The 21,832-nt window shown below is 41.6% G+C and overlaps 1 protein-coding gene across 2 annotated transcripts in view; it reads right to left on the bottom strand.

The window, feature by feature from the left end:
• Daw1 (dynein assembly factor with WD repeats 1) overlaps positions 1–21,832 on the bottom strand; it is a 45,367-nt gene that overhangs the window by 17,879 nt on the left and 5,656 nt on the right. Inside the window, exons 1-8 of one of the 2 annotated variants that reach the window (XM_076914912.1) lie at positions 18,427–18,506; positions 12,049–12,121; positions 10,913–11,057; positions 9,360–9,418; positions 8,251–8,373; positions 4,793–4,892; positions 3,363–3,470; positions 486–592 (exon numbers count right to left, since the gene is read on the bottom strand). In XM_076914912.1, coding sequence (XP_076771027.1) covers positions 486–592; positions 3,363–3,470; positions 4,793–4,892; positions 8,251–8,373; positions 9,360–9,418; positions 10,913–11,057; positions 12,049–12,116 — 710 coding nt within the window. In that variant the 5' untranslated portion in view covers positions 12,117–12,121; positions 18,427–18,506. Of the gene's footprint in view, positions 1–485; positions 593–3,362; positions 3,471–4,792; positions 4,893–8,250; positions 8,374–9,359; positions 9,419–10,912; positions 11,058–12,048; positions 12,122–18,426; positions 18,507–21,832 lie in introns of those variants that run through there. The other variant, XM_034521674.2, reaches the window with a different exon arrangement.

A 21,832-nucleotide genomic window follows, 5' to 3' on the forward strand; every position in this document is an offset into this window, starting at 1 on the left:
TGGGAAATTAGCTATGAGTTTTAATTCATGATATTTAGCCTTACCATAATAAGATGTCATTGAAATTTGATTATTACATACCTGAGACTAATAATAGCTATGTAACCAGGCTCTTTATAAAATTCTCCTCTATGTTGCTGCCTTGTATTATTTCCCCAGAGTTGTGGGAAATCACTTATTTTGTGGATCAGAAATACACTAAAGAATCAACCATGGGAACTGGAAAGATGGCTTGTGGTTAAGAGCACTTGCTGCTCTTGCCAAGAACCCAAGTTTGGCTCCTTGGACCTACATGCTGGCTTTCAACCATGATGGTGCCAGATACATTGCGGTGTTCATACATACATGCAGTCAACTTACTAAAACACATTGAAGAAATAATAGTCAACTGTGCGTTATACTCCCAGCTTAGGCAAGGCTACGCTAATACATAGCACAGACTCTTCTTAACCCCTGACACAGGTCCAAAACACCTAGAAAATTACCTTCCAGTGCTAGCGTTCCATACTACAACTGTGTGGTCAAAGGACCCTGTGATGATTCTGTCTCCTGAGGTGTCAAATGACAAGGAAATGATTTCTGCCAAGTGACCCTGGAAAAAAGAACAGATACAGTCATCTACATGTGTAGATAAGAGCACATAAATTAAGAGGACATATGTAGTAGAAAAGAGTATAGCATCATGTAAAAGATGGTAGAGAAGAGAAAGCTGCAGAAAGCAACAGGAAATCCGACTGGGCAGGGCAGGGCAGGGCGGGGCGGGGCGGGGCAGGGCGGGGCTGGGGGCTAGGGCTGAGCCTGGGGCTGGGGGCGGGGCTGGGCGGGGCGGGGCGGGGCTGGGTGGGGCGGGGCTGGGCGGGGCTGGGCGGGGCGGGGTGGGGCAGGGCGGGGCGGGGCTGGGGGCTAGGGCTGAGCCTGGGGCTGGGGGCTGGAGGCTGGGCGCTGGGCTGGGCTGGGCTGGGCTGGGGGCTGGGTTGGGCTGGGGCTGGGGCTGCGGGCTGCGGGCTGGGGGCTGGGCTGGGCTGGGCTGGGCTGAGGGCTGGGCTGGGCTGGGCTGGGCTGAGGGCTGGGCTGGGCTGGGCTGGGCTGGGGGCTGGGCTGGGCTGGGCTGGGCTGGGCTGGGCTGGGCTGGGCTGGGCTGGGCTGGGCTGGGCTGGGTGGGGCTGCACATGTGCACAACTTTCACTGCAAGGTGACAAGAAAGTTGAGAGACCAAAACTTGGTGACATTTGCAGAGTAAATCAGCAAGGCTCGTTGCCTTGCACACGAGTTTAAATCGGGTTTACTGCAGAATAAGATGTAGGGCATGACTGGATTGTTTTGTAAACCAAACAATACATTTGGGGAAACTACAAGGGGTCTTTTTGCATTGTCCTGGAAAGAGTTTTTAAAAGGCCATTTTCACATAGGCGTGATAATAAGTGGTGGGCGAGAGTCAACAGTATATGGGATAAGGTGGTGACTTGAAAAAGGAAGACTCCTGTGATAGTGTGCTATGGGACAGGTCAGTGGCTGGCAGTGACCATGGCTGTCAGTGATCTCACTCTTCCTCCTCACAGGTGAGGATCCCACTGTATGAGATCATATGAAAGAAGCTCCGCCTACAGCAAAATCTGAGAGTCTGGAAAGAAAATCTCCTCTAGGGTATGAGCTACACTTTCCTAATTATTTCAGTAAATACAATTAAATACTTTTATTTCTATTGGTTTTCGTTTGTTTTGCTTTTGCACTATAACCTTGAACACACAATCCTCCTGTCTCAACCTTTGAACTGCTAGGATCTTTCTTTCCCTCACTCCCCCTCTCCTCTGCTTCTCCTCCTCCTCCCCCCTTACCCATAACCCTTCCCCTTTCTCTTCTCTCTTCTCTCTCTGTCTCTGTCTCCATCTCTGTGTCTCTCTCTCTCTCTCTCTCTCTCTCTCTCTCTCTCTCTCTCCCTCTCTCTCTCTGTCTCTCTCTCTTTCTCTGTATGTGTGTGTATGCAAATATGTATGCAAGTAAATCTCTGCATGTGTGTGGTGCTCATATATGTGCACATGTATGTGGGTGCACATACCTATGGAGGCCTCTGTGGAGGCCAGAGGTCAACTTCAACTTCATAAATATTGCCTCATCACTATCCAACTTAGTATTTTTGAAGCAGTCTCTCACTAGACATAGAACTGACTGTTGTTAGACTAGGCTGGCTGACCAACAAGTACCCAGGACCCATCTATCTCTACCATCCAGCACTGGGGTTACACATCTGTAACCTGTTATATACCGGACATGTACCTGAGTACAAGGAATCCCACCCCACTGCCCAGTGCTTACTCAGAGGCACTTCACCCACCTCGATATCCCCTCAGCCTTTGATTATATTTGTAAATAATAAAATAGTTTAAAAGCTCATTTACAAATTGATTTGCTGCCAAGGTGAAGCATAGCTGAGCACCCGGCTTGCACAGCGGTGCTTTCCATCAGCAGATGGGTATGCATGTGCAGAGCAGGACTCAGTCCGCCAAGCAGGGGAAGCAGAGTCAGTAGGAGGAAAAAATACATTGAAACCACAGACACAATGAAACTCCATGTTCCTGAAAGGAAGGACAATCTGGAAACTCTGTTCCATACTGGCATTAATGATAAAAGAAATGGTGTTGAAATAACTTTTTAGATAATCTTTTTTCTCCTCTTGCTTTAGTCCACTTTTAGTTTTCTTGGGGAAAGTATCCTGTTTGTATTTGTTTGGTTTGAGGTTTTTAAATTCACTTATACTTTTAAAAGGATGAGGAAGGCAGGACCCCTATTCGATAATTCCCACTCCGTACAGTGGGGAGTTAACTTATTTCAGTTGTGGCTACTTGGGCCGGGTGGGATGAAGAGGAGGGTGACAGGTCCTGGGAGGGTGTCAGATGTGGTGGTAACAAGCAAGACTGAAACCCACAGGCATCCTCTCCATGGGCCATGCCCTTTGGCCTTTGTGCTTCCAGTCCCTTCCTTACCCTGCTTATTCAGTGTGACCCAGAATTCTAAACTGAGCGGAAAGGTAAGGGAGAGAATGAACCATAATCTCAGAGAGACTCTTCCGGAATGGCTTTTCAATTCTGCATCTTCCAAGCAGAGCTCCTACCCATTCTCTTTCTGCCAGATAGAGGAGGGATGCTAAGACTGTGTGATTTACATAAGAAAAAAAACCAAAACCTCTCTGGTCTCTCCAGCACCTTCACCCAGTTCTGTTCCAGTATTCAGCAAGCCAGCTGTAACATCTCCCACAGTTTAAAAGCCAGTGGCTCAAAAACCTCTTCTAACATAGCCTTCATTTTATAGCAAAACGTAACTAATAATTAGCACAAATGATTGGCTTATCAACTATATGGACATACGATTAGAGTGACCACTTCCTCTCCATTCTGAATGTCCCATAATTTGGCTGTCGTGTCCATACTTCCAGTAGCAACCACTGTGCTTTGAGGGTTGAATGATAAACACACCTACAACACAAAAAAACGGGGAACTTTAGAATCACGTGATTGTCCCCACTCTTATTACCTAAGGTCCCATACACACTTCAAGCACTAAACCACGCACACATCTTTGGACATATCCGGTGATGTGTCTCTTCCTTCTGCCGAACTGAAACATCCTGAATGACAAATCCCTGTATCCAGTTCCATCAGGCATTGCACAACTGCCTTCCGGACAGCTCTGGGTTTTGGTTTGGTTTGGTTTTTGTTTCTTCTGATCCCAAGTTAGCCTAGAACTCCCGATGTCGCCAAGAATGACTTTGATCTGGTTCTCCTGTCTCCACCTCCAAGGTGCTGGGATTACAGGGATGCCCTACCACCTCTAGCTTATGACGCAGTGCTCAGAATCAACTCGTGATGCTGCTAAGCAAGCACTTCACCAACTGAGCCGCTTCACTAGACCTTCATACATGGTTAACGCTATTTATTTGATAGATATTGACGATGACATTAGATAACTGTCCTAATAGGAGCCATATGCAAAAGAAAATTTTTTCCAGAGTCTACGGGACTGTGGTGACACAACCGCTCTCTAAAGGTAAAGATCATGTCTTTCTTCAGCTTTGGCCAACTTACTGTCAGTGCCTCCGGTTCCCTAACTGTGCCTCTAGATGGCGCTCTGAAGGGCCAACCGTAAGCTAATGCACATCAAAGGCTTGAAAACAACAGGAAGTGGCACTGCTCCTCAACACAGAACATTAAACCTGGCGTGGGCTCTTGTTGAATGAATGATGTGCCCTGAATCTGAAGGTGGGTGACAACCAAGTTTGCTCCTAATCCAAGCAGCCTGTTTGTTCTCCAGGATCATCACGTGTTCCATGGGTACCGTTCTCACTAATTGTCATAGAGAGGATACAGATGAGGGGGGACAAGGGCGTCCCAGTACTGAGAACTATTTATTTAAAGTCTTAGGTGACATGTACAATCCTCTTGAAATGCACAAAATGATCAGTGTGCACATTCCCCATGCTGTGATGACCTCATCAACCCTTGTTGAGACAGTCCTCTAACGATAAGCAAATGAAAATCAGAGAGCATGGCTGACCTCATGCTTACATCCCGATCACACGTTGTGTGGCTACTTAGTCAATGCACACTATTGTAACTGTGTCTGTGAGTGGTTAAATCTTCAGTAGTGAGAATTCCATCTATTCTGCTATGGACGATGCAGACTCAAAACACTGGGCCAAAGCTTGGATACTCAGTATAAAAGTGACCTCCACTCTTGAGATAGTATCCTAAAAGGAAAAGCGTCATGAAGGAGGCTTCCGGGTGTCAAATGTACTCACGATCTCTGCTGTGTGGCCCCTGAAGGTGTGGTAACACTTTCCCGTCTCAGCACTCCAGAGTTTACAGGTCTTGTCAAAAGACCCTGTGGCAATTTTGTCACTGAAATTTTTCAAAGTTTAGAAACAAATTCAGCCACCTTGCATGATAAACTGAACTAAGACCAGATGTACCCAGCTACCAACCTACTTAGGCATACACTGCACTGTTAAAACAATAAGTAATTTCATGTTTGCTCTGGCAAGTAACAAAATCAAGGTCTGATAATTAATGGTATTAATTCATAAAAATGGATGTTAAATGTCACATTATAAGTATAAATATATTTTGTAGCTATAACAATTTTGGAATTAATATAATAACAATGTAGCTTCAGAAAATTAGTTACATGAGTACCAATAATACCTAGTCTTAGCTGTATTGACATAAATTCTGTTATAGGTGTACAGAAAGGTAACCCTAATTTAAAAGGGAAAATATCACAGAGATAAACCTAGGTAAGCACATGATAAGATTTTGAGAAGTTGACCCCAGTGATTCATTAAGAAAACAATACCAAATTATTCCTGTTATAGAGGGATTTAGAAAGAAAAATGAACTCAAAGACTAGAAAGAATCCTATGGGCAAAAGAGATTGTTCAATTGGTCCAAGTACTTGCTGCACAAGCTTGAAAGACCTGAGTTCAAGGCCCAGAACCTATATGAGAAAGTCACATATTAGTGATGGAGAGATGGCTCAGGAGTTAAGAGTATGCCCTGTCCTTGAAAAGGACCTGAGTTGGATTCCCAGCACCACCATCAGGTGGCTCACAACTGCCTACAACTTCAGTTCTAGGAGATGCAGTGCTCTCTTCTAGTCTCCACAGGTATTGCATGCACATGCACATATACACATAATATTAAAATAAGAAAATTAAACATCCAGACATTGTGAAAGAGGTGTTTCAGAGTAGGTAAGAACAAGAGGGTCCCTGGGGCTTTGGGGTCAGTCTGTCCAGCCTACTCAGCAACTCCAGGCTAATGAGAGACCTTATATCAAAAAACATACCTGAAATATACATCTTGCATACATACACACACACACACTCCACCTTATTGTTTGATAGCTGTCTCAAATTCATTCTCTGAACCCCAAATGCAATGATATGTTAAGGAGAACAGCACTTTAGCTGATAAATAAATCAGGCAGGGACAACTCTTGTCATAATTTGACATGTGGATTTCATCAGAGGCATAGGTAGAATTTACTAGAACAATCAGAATATGTGCCTGTCTCTAGAAAATGAGCACTTACAGGAATACCATACCAGTTTAATAGACAACTAAAGAACATTCAGTTAAATTAAAGATTACACCAGTATTAAAAGTATCATTTGTGATTGCAATACTTTTTCATTTCTACAAGTTAGTTTAATTAAGTACTATAAAAATTTCATTATAGTGTAAAAATGTATGCATCAAAGTCAATTTTCTGCAATTTAATTATACTAGTTCATTGGTTCATTGTGCCCATTTACGCTGATTATAACATTATACTTAAGGTGTCTTGGGAGTGATTTAAAAGACATGATGGCAGGAGAAACCCGCATGTCAATTGTTTGAACTGTGATGTAAAACTCTAAATGCAAGCAATGTCACAGACTCCGCTGCGACCCTCATGGAAAGCACATTCACTGTCCCACTGGCATGTTCACAAGCCTCTGTGAGCAGTTCAGCTTGCAGGAGAGAGTGTGCCCTCCACAGCATGTGCTGACCCCAACCATGTGCCCTGCTGGGGGACACAGTCACTTCAGAGAGACACTGGCTATGGGGAAGCTGGTGAATCACCAGCTTAAAAGCCAAAGCTGGTACCACTCCCTCATCCTGATACCATATGGCCCTCAGGCTTCCACAGGCAAGCTAGGCATCCGTCATGTGGGTCACCTTTACAGATACCCAAACCAAGAGAAATCCCCCTGGTTCCCTCCCCTTAGTCCTCAGCTACTTACTGCTAGGTTCTAGTCACCAGGAAAAGATATAGTAAATCTCTCAAACTTATTTTAATTTCAATTGTTAAAGCACACATCACACACACACACACACACACACACACACACACGAGAGAGAGAGAGACAGAGACAGAGACAGAGACAGAGACAGAGACCAATACAGAGACAGAGAGGTTTGAGATTTGAGCCAGAATCCTCAAGCTGTCTTTATTAGTGGAAAAAGTCATTTTGAGAGATCAATTGTGAAACAAAACAACAACAACAAAAGCCACAATCTTCAAATTTTTTTCAAATATATACACTATCGTGGCACTCTTGTGAGAGAAAGCCAAGGACTCTTAACTCATTAAACTGACCCTAGGTCAGCAAATAATTCACCTGTGTTGAAAACCCGACTGAATCCTCACACTTTTTATCTTTGTTTTCTTTGAAATGGGATGAGAAAAACTGGAGAGATGGTTCTTTCATGAGTAAAGGTACCTACTACCCAGCAGGGGAACCTGAGATTGGTCTCTGCGCCCCCATGGGGTGAAAGAAGTGAGTCCTGGGAAATGTCCTCTGATCTCCACATGTACACCTTGGCTTCTCCTTCTCTCCCTTCCTCCCTCCCTCCGTCTCCCCTCTGCCTCCACCTCCCCCTCCCTCTTCTTTTCTCTCCTTCTCCCCCAACTCCCCCTATCTTGTGTATTTGTGTGTGCTTTAAAAATCAAAATTAAAAAGCTAAATTGAACATATATTTTAAATTTTGAAACAGTATGGGAAACTTAGAGGTTAAATCCTCTAAGTCCACTGGAGAGACAGAATCCACTGGGTCTTACCCACAACCTCACTTAGGAGGAACTTCTCAGACATTTTCCTTATCTGCTTTCCTAGAAGACAGCAACTCTCTTCTCATCTTTGTGCCTCATTAGTGTAGGCAATACTTTTTTTAATTATTAAAGATATCTTGTATAATTGAATTCAATGGTAATTTCCACAAGTATGACTGTTGAAACATACAGGTTTGTGGACATAACAACCACCCACTGATAAGTTTAGACTCTCACCACAGAGGAGTCAGGCATTGTGACCAGGTGCCTTGTGGCTACAGACACCCATGAAATCATGGGCACCTAAAACGAGTGATGGGTAAGACCAGCAGACACTGTTAGTGTGCCGAGTCAGGTAACCAGAGATGGGCCTGAAAGGGGCCTCCATTCTTCTTGGCACCGTTGTTTAGCATATTACTATTTGCGTATTTTTCTTCTGGCCCTCAAGACTGAATATTCATCTATAAATGAAAGAGGTCATGTTCTATGGCAGTAGAGTGCCACACTCCCCAGAGCCACCAACCAACCGTATGCTATACAGTAAGAACCACTTCCCATCACAGAAGCGCAGTAAATTACAATCCTCCTTTCTTCCCTTCATCAACCAGTAGGTGGGGGATGGATGATGGAGGGGTGAGCAGATGAAGGAATGGATGGACTTACCCGTAAGGGTTGTTAAAGGCTATGGCGTAAACCACATTCCTGTGGCCCTCCAGGGTGTGCAGCTCCTCGCCAGATGCTGTGTCCCAGACCTTGCATGTCCGATCATAGCTTCCTGTGATAAAGCTAACACAGGGGACATGAACACTGCAGTGCATGATGATCGTCACAGGCATTGTGCTCATAGATAACTCTGGTTTTGGTTTTTTGTTTGTTGTTGTTTTCCTACAAGATAACTCCTTTATTATCCCCTGGTATGCCTTTTAATATTGGAAATCATACATTCAAAACAAACAAAAGTTTCAAATTCTTTGACTGAAAAACTTACTAAATAAAAAAACATAAATCTATTCCTATAGTATAGTATAGTACTCTAACAGTATAAGATACTGTTAGAGTATGCATTACAATAACTTTTGTGAAACTGAAAATTCTGTAATGTGATTAGGACAATTCTTCTAGTTATCGGATCATAACTTCGGACACTGTCATTCACCTCTTCCCCTCCACTCTACACATTCTCTGTACTTATGATCTGCAAGATAAAAACACAAGTCTGCTTCATAGCCATTTGGCTTGTGCTATTTTATTACAGCAATTCCAGTGAACTGACAACACATATTTGCACATCCATATATGAAAACAATTCTTTTATCTCAACTTTCCTAACCAGACCTTCAGATCCGAAGCTGAGCAGAGCATTCTCTGAACACAGCATGGGTGGTTCCGAGCACTTTACACCAAAACACAAAGCTAGGTACGAAAGGTCCTCTTTGAACCAACCCAGCCCAGCCAGCCATAGTGCTGCCCCTGGTTGGCAGCTTCCACAGCCAGGCAATGAGCCAGGCCCCCGAGTGGTCTGTTCTGAGTCTTCCTTTTCTCAGCTGTAGCACTTGATGACAACTCTAGGTGCTTTTCACACAAAGTAGGTAAACACATAGAAAACTTGGGTCAGAGTAGTGTGAGCAAGTGCTTGCATTCCTCTGCAGTTAGCAGAATCAGGATATCAAAGAGATGGGCACATTAGGTCTGTAGCTAATTGAACTATTTGAGAAGCCCTCAGAAACGTTCATCCTAATTGCTAAATGTTAAAAAGAACAAGGAGACCTTACCAAGAGCCTGCTTTGTTGAGTGCCACGTTGGTCAGTGGCAGTATGTGTGCTCTGAGAACCTTCAACAAAAGAAAACACTATTTGTTTTTGACTCACACCAAATTGAATGTATTCATTTTAACTTTAAACAAACGGCGACTTTCAATGTATTCTTATCCATAAGTAATAAATGGGCACGATCCTCAATAATCAAACAAACTAGGAATGAAAGACAAACTGTACTCTCAGTAGCCACAGACAATTGCAAGAGGTAACTAAATAACATCCCCTCAATACCAATTTACTATTAAGATGAAGTGTGGCTTCTGACGAGGATTCCACACGGTACTCCTTAGTAACTTTGTTTTATACATGTTATATATGGTTTTCTATGGAAGTTTGAGCATTGTGTAAGAAAAAACTTAAATATGTTTCAAAAATATTTTACACTGCATTATTAATTTTAATTCTAAAATGCCCCATTTATCTTTGAACCCCTACATTATCTATCAGTGAGTGGATACTGAATGGATGGTCATTGAATAAATATAGTAATGGAACAGCTGATTGGTTGAGTGGTTAGCTGAGGTGAGCCAGCATCAGATAGATCTGCTACCAGACTACAACTACAAGTTTTTTTGCTATCAAATATGTTCTCTTACATGAGAAATTACAGGGTCACTGTAGTTATACAGCTTATATTTGTGATAAGACAGTGCCACCTGCTGGAGAAGACAAAGAATCAGCACCTCATATTCTGAGAACGTGAATAGATGAGAACCTGGATATTTATATCAGGAAGAACTAATGAATGATAAATAAAAAGTGTATTTAATGATGATGGTAATGGTGATGGTGATGGTGATGATGATGATGATGATGATGATACAAAGTGATAACTCAGAGAAAAAGCATACTTCTATCATATTTGGTCAATAATTAATTCACTGGCTTGTAATTTAGTTCATAGTAAAGCAGAAAATGGAAAATGTTGATATATCATGAAATACAACTTCTTAGAAGTACTCTAACTAGAAAATAATTTTAATAATCCGTTAAAAGGGAGAAATTAATTTCCTTTAAGTCCTTCTCATATTCTCAAGAGTTAATATTGTGAGAGTCACTCATTCTTTCAACAGATACTTATTGAAGGGTTAGTTTTGGCAAAATACACATAAAATACTAAAACCACCAACAAGAATTTTTCTAGGAAAAAAAAATAAGTAAACATAGCTGGTACTGTGGTGGCACATGCAATTCATACAATTTATCCCAGGACTCAGAGTCAGGCAGATCTCAAGAGTTCGAGACCAGCCTGGTCTAGAGTGAGTTCCAGGACAGCCAAGGCTACACAGTGAAACCCTGTCTCAAAAAGAAAAGCAAAACAAACAAAACAACAACAACAAAAAAAAACAAAACAAAGCAAAAACTTCATATATTAAAAAAAAAAAAAAAAGACAATACTTTTAAAAGAAATCAGTAACGTGCCCAAATTGTTTTTCCTGGTATCCCTACGCATGCCTTTAACTGGTAAGGTAGCAGCCGTGGTCCTGGTGTCCCTCTGCACTCCTTACCTTAAACAGGTAGAAGTTGTGGTCGCAATGCTGCCTGAGTTTCTCCTGAAGTCTCTGCACTAGGAGTCTGACTTGCTTCGTCCGGGACGCTGTGATCAGAGGCTCTGCTTTCTGGATCTCTCCTACTAGGGTGTTGACATCAGTACTGAAATTCACCCCAAACACTTGCATGTCAAATTTGCCTCTATGTTTACAACACGAAGAATTATGTTATTTTGAGCTGGGGAGGTGGCTCGGTGGGTAAAGGTGCGCACCGTGCAGACGGGAGGACCTGAGACTGAATCGCCAGAGCAGTACAAGTGCCAGTAATGGCTGTGCTCTTCTCGGGAACACAGAACAAGGAGACTTATTTCCGGTAGGAGGAAATCCAAGACCAAACAAAACTTGTAGCCTTTTTCAACGGTATGTTACTGGTCCCTGTGACATGCTAACTCTGCCTATGCAAATGGAGGTTTGCATGGGGTTTCCTACACGGTGAATCCAGGGTACTTCAACCTGTGAGAATTCCTCTGGGCTCACATGGAGCTTCAGTTAGAGAAGAGCGCTGGTCTTAAACCTCTGCCCACTCTCCAACGGTCTGTCAGCCTTGTGAAATACTTCTTTACTGAGGAAACAACAGGCTAGATTGGGTCTTTGAAACTCAGTAACCAGTACTGCTCAGAAGTGTTAAGGCTATGAACAAATAAGAAAGCCTGAGGAACCCACACAGCTGAGAAGAACTATGGAGACATGAAGTCTGAGTGACCTACAGGATCCTGGCTAGGGTCCTGGAACACAGAAGGGAAGTAGGGCAAACCTTCGAGAGCCTGAGTACAGTATGAACCTGGGTTGGTGGTAATGTATCATATCAATACTGGTGTAGTAGCCGTACACGCTAACCAAATGGGGAGAGCTGGCCACTCTGTCTTCAATACTTTCTGAAAGTATTGAAGTGCTAGCTGTTCTAGACTAACCAGATCATCTTTTAAAATAGACCTGCTCAGAAAAATAGGGGGGAAAAAGGAAACAAAGGGCAGAGCAGGGACCTTTATGTTTTTAATAATAAAGTTGTGTCAGACCAGCAATACATCCTTATCGGGGTGCTTGCCTGAAAGGTTTTGATATGAAACACGTACTGCAGTACATGGCTCACTTACCTGGGACTGAGCTCAAGCAAATCTATGGATTTGGTCTTTAATTCTCCACCTTTTTCATATTCCAACATAATTCCTGTAAAATAAACAAGCATGGTAGAAAGAAACCTAGAAAAGGTTAATGCATTTAAGAGTTCTTTTTTTTTCTCTCTCACTTTTACTTTTCAGATTTTTGTTTTGTGTCTGTATTCCTGTGTGATGTATGCACAAGTTCACGCGGCTATATACACATGCAAAAGAAGGTATGCACACACTTGCAAGAGCTCTTATGCCTGGGCGGAGGGGTCAAGGTCAGGTCTATCATTCTCTACATCCCCCCCCCCCAGGATCTCTCAAGCTCATCAATTTGGCTATGTGTGTGTGTGTGTGTGTGTGTGTGTGTGTGTGTGTGTGTGTGTGTGTGTGTATAATCTTCAAAGAATTAATAAAATACTGCATATTTTAATACTTAATCACAAATCCACATGTAATATTTTTTAAGAATGGAAAAGAATCAGAGTTCCACCCTGTCCTCTCTGCACTCTATTTCAGAGGCCACAGGTCTGCCTGTATCCCTAGAGACCTGCTGCCACCCAGGACAACCAGGTGAGCCCTAATCCCCTGCCTAGACAAGTCCAGGAAGCCATGAAGTTGTTCAGTCCTCTCTGTATTTCATCCTCTAGTCATCACCTCTACCTGCAATTGCAGAGGCCTGCAGCCATCAGGGACCACCAAGTGAAATTCCCACTTTAATTCCCTGCCTGGTGGCCCTCTCCAGGCAAACACAGCCACAGAGAGTTCTTCCCTGTTCCATCTGCACTCCATTCCCCAGGATACATCTCTGCCCACATCCTTAGAGGCCTGTTGCCACCTGAGACAACCAGGTGAGATTCCCCATGCCCCAAATCCCTGTCTGCTTGTTGTCTTCCCACAAGCCCAGTAGCCAAGAGGTCTACCCTGTCCATTTTTTGCTCCATCTTCCAGTCTACACCTCTACCTGCAATACGAGTTCTGCACTCCATTTTCTAGGCTACAGCTCTGCCTGCCTCCCTGGAGGCCTGCTGCCACCTGGGATAAATCAGAGGCCTAAAGCCATCAGGAACTACCAGCTCTGACTGCATCCCTGGAAGCCCACTGCCACCACGGACAACTCCAGCTGCACTTCCAGGGGCCTTCTGCCATCAGGGACTACCAGGACAGCCAACACCAGAGACAATCAGGTGGTTAAAGGCTAGCATAAGAACACAATCAACAAAAGCCAGGGCAATATGGCACCACTAGAGCCCAGCTATCTTGCTACAAGAAGACCTGAATATCCTAACACACCTGAATTGAAAGAATATGGCCTTAAATCTAATCTTATGAAGATAATAGAGGCCTTTAAAGATGAAACAAATAGATACAAAAAAATACAGAAAAACACAATCATACACTGAAGGAAATGGATAAAACTATTCAGTGAAAATGGAAATGAGAACAACAGTCTCAATTCACAATATAAAATTTTATTCCAATAAAAAAGACACAGGCTAACAGAGTGGATACAGAAACAAGATCCATCATTCTGCTGCATACAAGAAATACACCTCAACAACAAAGATAAACATTACCTCAAAGTAAATAGCTGAAACAAGACTTTCAGAGCAAATGGACCTAAGAAACAAGCTGGAGTAGTCATTCTAATATCTAATAAAATTGACTTTCTACCAAAAGTAATCAAAAAAGATGGGAAAGGACACTTCATACTCATTAATGGAAATATCCACCAAGATGATGTCTTAATTCTGAAAATCTATGCCCCAAATGCAATGGCACCCACATTAGAAAAAAAAACATTACTAAAGCTTAAATCACACATTGGACCTCATGCATTAATAGTGGAAGATTTCCACACTCCACTCTCACATGTGGACAGGTCTTCAACAGAAACTAAACATAGAAATAATGAAACTAACAAATGTTTTGAATCAAATGGTCCTAACAAATATCTACAGAACATTTTACCGAAACACAAAAGAATACACCTCCTTCTCAACACCTCATGAAACCTTCTCCAAAATTGACCATATAGTCCATCACAAAGCAAGCTGCAACAGATACAAGATGATTGAAATAAACCCTTGCATCTTATCAGATCACCATGGAATAAAGCTGAAATGAAACAACAGAAAGCCTACAAACCCATGGAAACTGAACAACTCTCTACTCAGTGACTATTGGATCAAAGATGAAATAAAGAAAAAAATTACTTTCTGGAATTCAATGAAAATAAAGGCAAAACATACCCAAACTTATGAAACGCAATGAAAACAGTGCTAAGAGGAAAGCTCACAACAGTAAGTACCTTCATAAAAAAATTGGAGAAATCTCATACTAACAACTTAACAGTTCACCTAAAGCACTAGAACAAAAAGAAGCAAACACACCTAAGAGTAGTAGATGACAGGAAATAATCAAACTCAGAGATAAAATCAATAAATTAGAAACAAAGAGAACAATACAAAGAATCAATGAAAGCAACAGTTGGCTCTTTAAAAAAGTAAACAAGATAGACAAACCCTTAGCCAAACTAACTAAAAGTCAGAGAGACAATATACAAATTATCAAAATCAGAAATCAAAAGGGGTACATAACAACAGACAAGGAAAAAAATCCCAAAGAATCATTAGGTCTTATTTCAAAAGTCTGTACTCCACAAAATTGGAAAATCTGAAATGGACAATTTTCTGAATAGATTCCACTTACCAAATTAAATCAAGATCAGGGAAACTATCTAAATAGTCCTATAGCCCCTAAGGAAATAGAAAAAGTTATTAAAAGTCTCCCAAACAAACAACAATAATGAAAAGCCCAGGACCAGATGTTTACAGTGCATAATTCTACCAGACTCTCAAAGAAGAGCTAATACCAATACTCCTCAAACTATTCCACAAAATAGAAACAGGAAGAACATCACCAAACTTGTTGTATGAGGCCACAGTCACCCTGATAACTAAACCACACAAAGACACAACAAAGAAAGAATTTCAGACCAATATCTTTTATCAAGAATGATGAAAAATACTCAATAAAATACTTACAAACCAAATCCAAAAACACATCAAAAATATCATACAGCATGATAAAGTAGGCTTCATCCCAGAGCAGGGATTGTTTAATATATGAAAATCCATCAACATAGTCCACCATACAAGCAAACTGAAAGAAAAAACAAAACACATGATCATCATGATAGATATTGAAAAAGCCTTTGACAATATCTAACACCTCTTCATGTTAGAAATCTTGGAGAGATCAGAGATACAAGGCACATACCTAAACATAATAAAGGCAATATACAGCAAGCCAATAGCCAACATCAAATTAAATGGAGAGAAACTTAAAGCAATTCCACTAAAATCAGGTATAAGACAAAGCTATTTACTCTCTCCTTATTTCTTCACACAGTAGTTGACGTTCTTGCTAAAGCAGTAAGACAATTAAAGGAGATCAAGGGGATACAAACTGGAAAAGAAGTCAGAGTATTGATATTCATTCACAGATTATATGATAGTATATATAAGTGACCCAAAAGAATTCTACCAGAGAACTAATAAAGTTGATAAACACCTTAAACAAAGTGACTGGATACAAAATTAATTCAAAACATCAACAAAAAACAGTAGTCCTCCTTTATACAAACAATAAATTACCTGAAAAGGAAATCAGGAAAATAACACCCTTCACAATAGCCACAAATAATATATCTTGTGGTAACTGTAAGCAAGTGAAAGACCTGTATGACAAGAACTTCGGGTCTCTGAAGAAAGTAATTAAGAAAGCTATCAGAAGATGGAAGATCTTCTATGTGCATGGATCAGTAGGATTAACATAGTAAAAATGGCCATCTTGTCAAAAGTAATCTACAGATTCAATGGAATGTCCATGAAAATTCCAACACAATTCTTTACAGACCTTGAGATAACGTTCAACTTCATATGAAAAAAAAAAAAAAAAACCCAAAAAACCAGGATAGCTAAAACAATCCTGTACAATAAAAGAACTTTGAGAGGATTCACCATCCCTGACCTCAAGCTGTACTACAGGGTAATAAAGATAAAAGCTATGATATAGAAACAATCAGGTTAATCAATGGAATCAAACCAAAGACCCAGAAATAAACCCAGACACCTATAGATGCTTGATTTTTGACAAAGAATCCAAAACCATAAAATGGAAAAAAGAAAGCATCTTCAATAAATTGTGCTGGTCTAACTGGATGTCTGCATGTAGAAGAATGCAAATAGACCCATATTTATCACAAAAATCAAAGTCCAAAGTCCTGAACAGAACACCTATAGCTCAAGTACTAAAGCCGACAATTAATAAATGGAACCTCATGAAACTGAAAAGCTTCTGTAAAGCAAAAGACACCATCGATAAGGACAAATGGCAGCCTATGAAATGGGAAAAGATCTTCACTGATACTATATCCAACAGAGGGCTAATATCCAAAACATATAAAGACCTCAAGGAGTTAGACACTAGCAAACCAAATAACCCAATTAAAAATGGCAAAGAAAGCTAAACAGAGACTTCCCAACATAGGAACAACTGCAGAGGCCCACAGCCAAACATTTAAAAGGAGCACCTTTAGTCTTCTGGAAGACTTACAGGAAGGATTGAAGGACCTGGAAGGAATAGGAAACCCACAAGAAGACCAACAGAGTCAACTAAGCTGGATCTTTGGAGGCTCCCAGAGACTGAGCCACCAACCAAAGAGACATACCCTCCAACGTATGTAGCAGATGTGCAGCTTGGTCTTCATGCAGGCTCCCCAACAACTAGAGCAGAGGCTGTCCCTGACTCTGTTGCCTGCCTGTGGATCCTGTTCCCCTAACTGTGCTGCTTTTGTTTGGCCTCAGTAGTAGAGGAATGTAACTAGTCCTGCAGTGACTTAATGTGCCAGGGTGGGTTGGTACCCAGGGGGAACCTCCCCCTTCTCAGAGGAAAAGGGGAGAGAGTGGTGGGGGAGGGGCCGTGTGAGGTGGGGGGGATTGGGGAGTGCCGCAATCAGGATGGAAAGTGAATAAATAAATTAATTAATGGGAAAAATGTGGCAAGACCTTACTATGAGGAAACATATCAGACTAAAAAAAAATGGGAAAAAAATCTCAGGCTTACTAAACAGAACTTATTAAAATGAGAAGTTTAAAAAATAAAAAGAGTGATAACTTGAGGAAAATATATTTGTGGTTTGTATCAGTCATAAAGATGACTAAACACAATATTTAACACCTTCTAAGTGTTTGTGAACACTTAGAAATCAAATATACTCAACCCACCCAACAGAAAGAAAGTGTGGAACTGTAGCTCGCATGTGGGCACGGGTCCTGTTGGGCTGAGTTGTGGTTCCCACACGTCTGTCACCCCAGGAAGCTGGAACCTCAGCTCAGGGAGCAGAAGCACAGGACGAATGCTGGGCTATGAGAAGCCCCCGAGCTCTGCCCGGCCGTGGAGAGGTCTCAGTCTGAGACCCACGTGGGCAGAGCTCTTGGATGGGGACCTCCAGACAAGAAGGCATGCGGGTCTCAAACTCCTGGGCTCCCAGGCCCCACTGGGAACCGCAGAAGAGTTGAGACTGGGGTGTACAGAATGGACCAGCCCATAGCTGAGAGAGTACACCTCGGAGTGGAAATTCTTGGTTATGGAGACTTGCTTGGCTTGGTCATGGCTGGCTTGGCTAGCTTGCTTGAGTTGGCAGGCCTCCGTGGCTGGAACATAGAGAAGTCCTCCACAGGAGATTAGAAGGTGGCTCAGTGATCAAAGGCCCTCTCCACGGTTCTCCATGGCAGGCCCCAAAGACACGAGGAAGTCCATAATTTTAAAAGATTTATTGTCATGGCAGAAAGTGGATGTAGCTGTACCCGTATCCTTGGGGTGGGCCTGAGGTTAAATACCATTTATAAGGACTCCTCCTTATATAAATGTCTAGGAAGAACTGTTTAATTGGCTATGCCCTCTGGCCTTTAGGTACCTTATTAGTATGGAAATCTCTTGAGGCTCTGAGGCCTGCAGTCTTGTCCTCTACCTGTGGAGGGGCTGATAGGGGCGTTTCCCTAAGTGACTGAAAGGCGCAGATCAATGGAGGTCTTTGGCCTCATGTCAGGAGCCTGGAGTCTGTGAGTGTGGCGAAATGTATGACATCCCTTGCAGGGATACCTGTTGGGTCTCCGGCCATCTCTAGCTAGTGCTCCACCAGAAACCATGCTATCCTTTCATGGTCCTCCACCACACAGGAAAGGAGACTAAAGCAGAGACCTGATTGCATCCTGGTCACATGAAACTGCCTGCCTGGCTGTACTTCCTCCGTGGGAGCTGCACTGCCTCCAAACTCAAGCGTGGGCCACAGGAGCAACTTACACTTTTCAGGCACCTTAGGACAACAAATTTGCTTTTAGTGTGTAACAGTCTCCATGTTAGAGTTGAGAATTTTAAAGCATTCCAGCGGTTTTTATAGCAGATTCGTTGCATACCAGCATGACAGTATACTTTAAAAAAAAAAAAAAAGTCATGTATTCCCACAAAGAAACCCATCAGAACAGCAGCACGGCAGTCTTACACACAGCGTCAACACGCAGCCTAATTAAAGCCAGCTGTAACATCATGCCCACTTCAGTGTTCAAGTTCCTGCTTCACATAGGCTGCTTTGGATGAAATATAAGAAAAAGATGGTCATAGGCAGATATGTAGCAGTTAAAGGCCTTTCCAAATGATGGTGGTTCTTTATTCTTCATCAAGATGATATTGGAACTTAACAGTTAAAGCTCTTTCAAGTGATGGCACTACAACGGCTTTGGTGAGTTCTTTGATGCACAGATACATTAAAATCCAGATTTTCCGTGGGTTGTTATGTAGGCATACCTGTAAAAACACTCTGTGTTATGCAGAGCCTCGAAGTGTTCACAGACTCTGTCATAGAGCTTCCAGTGCCCGCATCTGATAGCAGCACCTCCGATCTGTCATCAGAAAATTCTCTCTGCTGGCAAACTGTCAGGATCGTGGTGGTGGGTACAAGCTTTCTGAACCTCCTTTGTTTTTCTTTAAAAGCTCAAATTTTATCATTGGCAAGAGATACCTGGGCTTTCAGTAGAAACTTGAAGGTTCATGTTTTTTATTTTCTGCCAAATGCCTAAAATCTAAAAAGTGTCAGTTACTGTCAGTCTTTCAAGTAAAAATGACCTTCAAGGGGTAAGAGGTAGAGTGGGGCGGGCGTACCTCGTTCTAGAGCTCACACAACCACAAATGGTCTCCTAAGGACCACCATGGTGCTCGACAAACACATGAACGTGGTATGTGCTTGAATGTCTGCCATCAGACTCCCCACTTAGATTGGTGCTTCGTGCCTTTCTATTCATAACCCTTCAGAGGTACCCAGTCACGAACCTCAGACCATTTACCTCAGATACATCTTCCTTGGCTTTTACAAATGTTCTTCCTCTTTCTCTTCCAATAACTTAGTTCCTTTATTCTCCTTTAATGGTAAACACTGATGGCCAATGGCCATTAGAGTCTCTGTCCAAGGATTCTTTCTTCTTTCAGACTCTATTATCTCTCTGTGTGTCTGTCTGTCTGTCTGTCTGTCTGTCTGCCTGCCTGCCTTAGCTAGGGTTTTACTGCTGTGAACAGACACCATGACCAAATCTTATAAATGACAACATTTAATTGGGACTTACTTACAGGTTTGGAGGTTCAGTCTATTATCATCAAGGTGGAAGTATGGCAGCATCCAGGCAGGCATGGTGCAGGCAGAGCTGAGAGTTCTATATCTTCACCTGAAGGCTGTTAGTGTAACACTGGCTTCCAGTCAGCTAGGATGTGGGTCTTATAGCCCACACCCAGTGACACACCTATTCCAACAGGGCCATGCCTTCTAATAGTGCCACTCCCTGGCTCAAGCATATACAAACCATCACACTATCTGTCTTCTATCTATTTATCTACCATCTATCTAATTGTCTATCATCTATCTATCCATCTACCTATCACCTATCTATCAATCAGTCTATCTACCTTTCATTGGTAGTTGGCTTTGTCATGTCATCAATCCATTAACCATTACTTGTAATTATAAACTTAATTACAGCTCCCCACAATAGTCCTCTTAAATTACAGACATGTAGGTGACTTGTCATCTGTCATTTAACAATTAATGATGCAAAAATCCATTGGATTTTTAAAAATAAACATATACATGTACACACACACACACGTACATATATATATTCAGGCTGGAGAGATTGCTCAGCAGTTAAGAGCACTGACTGCTCTTCCAGATGTTCTGAGTTCAATTTCCAGCAACCACATGGTGGCTCAGAACCACCTGTAATGGGATCCAACGTGTTTTTCTGGTGTGTCTGAAGACAGCTACAGTGTACTCATATACAAAAAATAAATAAATAATTCTAAAAAATAAAAGACCTTGTTTTAAAAAAAAATTTTAAGAACATTTTTCTGCCACACATATACAAAAACATGCTGCAAGTTGATTAGGGATGTTAAATTGGTAATAAAATGAAGTAGTTTGAATAATGGAACATATTTATATTTCAATATTTGTAACCAGCTTTTTAAGCACATGAAACTCAACAGCTAAAACATGGAAATTTTGAAAGAGACTTTTGCAATTAATCTTAAGCTCCCACACAGGACAAGAGTGAATGACATTAAAAAAACAATTAATGATCCGTGGAAACATTTCAACTCAGGGAGTTCCGTATGAAAAACTCTCAGCCTGATATTAGAGAAGAAAATCAAACAAAGGGCATGAGTGCTCAATTTAGAAAAATAAAAATACGCCGGGCGGTGGTGGCGCACGCCTTTAATCCCAGCACTTGGGAGGCAGAGGCAGGCGGATTTCTGAGTTCGGGGCCAACCTGGTCTACAGAGTGAGTTCCAGGACAGCCAGGGCTACACAGAAAAACCCTGTCTCGAAAAACCAAAAAAAGAAAAAAAGAAAAAAAGAAGAAAAAGAAAAATACAATGGACAGTGATGAGTAAATGACAAACTGAAAGTCTCTGCCTCATTAATGAGAAAATATGTAAAATAAGAGTCTCTGCCTTGTTAATGAGAAAAATATACAAAATAAGAGTCTCTACCTCACTAATGAGAATACACAAAATAAGAGTTTCTGCTTTATTAATGAGAGAAAATATAACATTAATACAGATCATGGATGTTAGTGACACTCAGTGGTAATGGGCCTAAAAACTGGAGCTCATACAACTGTATGAAGTGACTTTATCAGGGTATCACACATCCTCCAGAGGATGGGAGCACTCTTGTGTTTAAAGATTTAGGCCTAATTAAATATGACCATGAATTTTAAAAAGTATAAGAAAACTAAAAAAATATATAGAGAAAAGGTGACAGGAGTTAACATTGTTAGTATATAACTGCTTAAAGAGTGAGGGCTCCACCTGATAATCTGACCCAAATAAGAATCAATAAGATACAAATACAATTTGAACTATGTAATGCCTACTTGAATGCAAGACACTGTTTTCAGTAAAACAGTTTTCCTTTGCTGTGACCATAGGATTTTACACTATGTATAAATTGACGTGTTGTGTACTGTTATTGAGGAAAGTAAGCATTCAGAAAAAAAAAAAAAAAAAAAACATTTTCAAGGAAAAGCTATAAGGCACAGGTTCTCAATCTGTGGGTCTCAACCCCTTTGGAGGTTGAACAACCCTTTCAGACAAATTGCCTAAGACCATCTGAAAACACAGATATTTACATTACTGTGCATAACCGTAGCAAAAGTAC

The sequence above is a fragment of the Arvicanthis niloticus genome, chromosome 17 (genome assembly GCF_011762505.2).
Source record: "Arvicanthis niloticus isolate mArvNil1 chromosome 17, mArvNil1.pat.X, whole genome shotgun sequence".
NCBI classification, from domain to species: Eukaryota; Metazoa; Chordata; class Mammalia; order Rodentia; family Muridae; genus Arvicanthis; species Arvicanthis niloticus.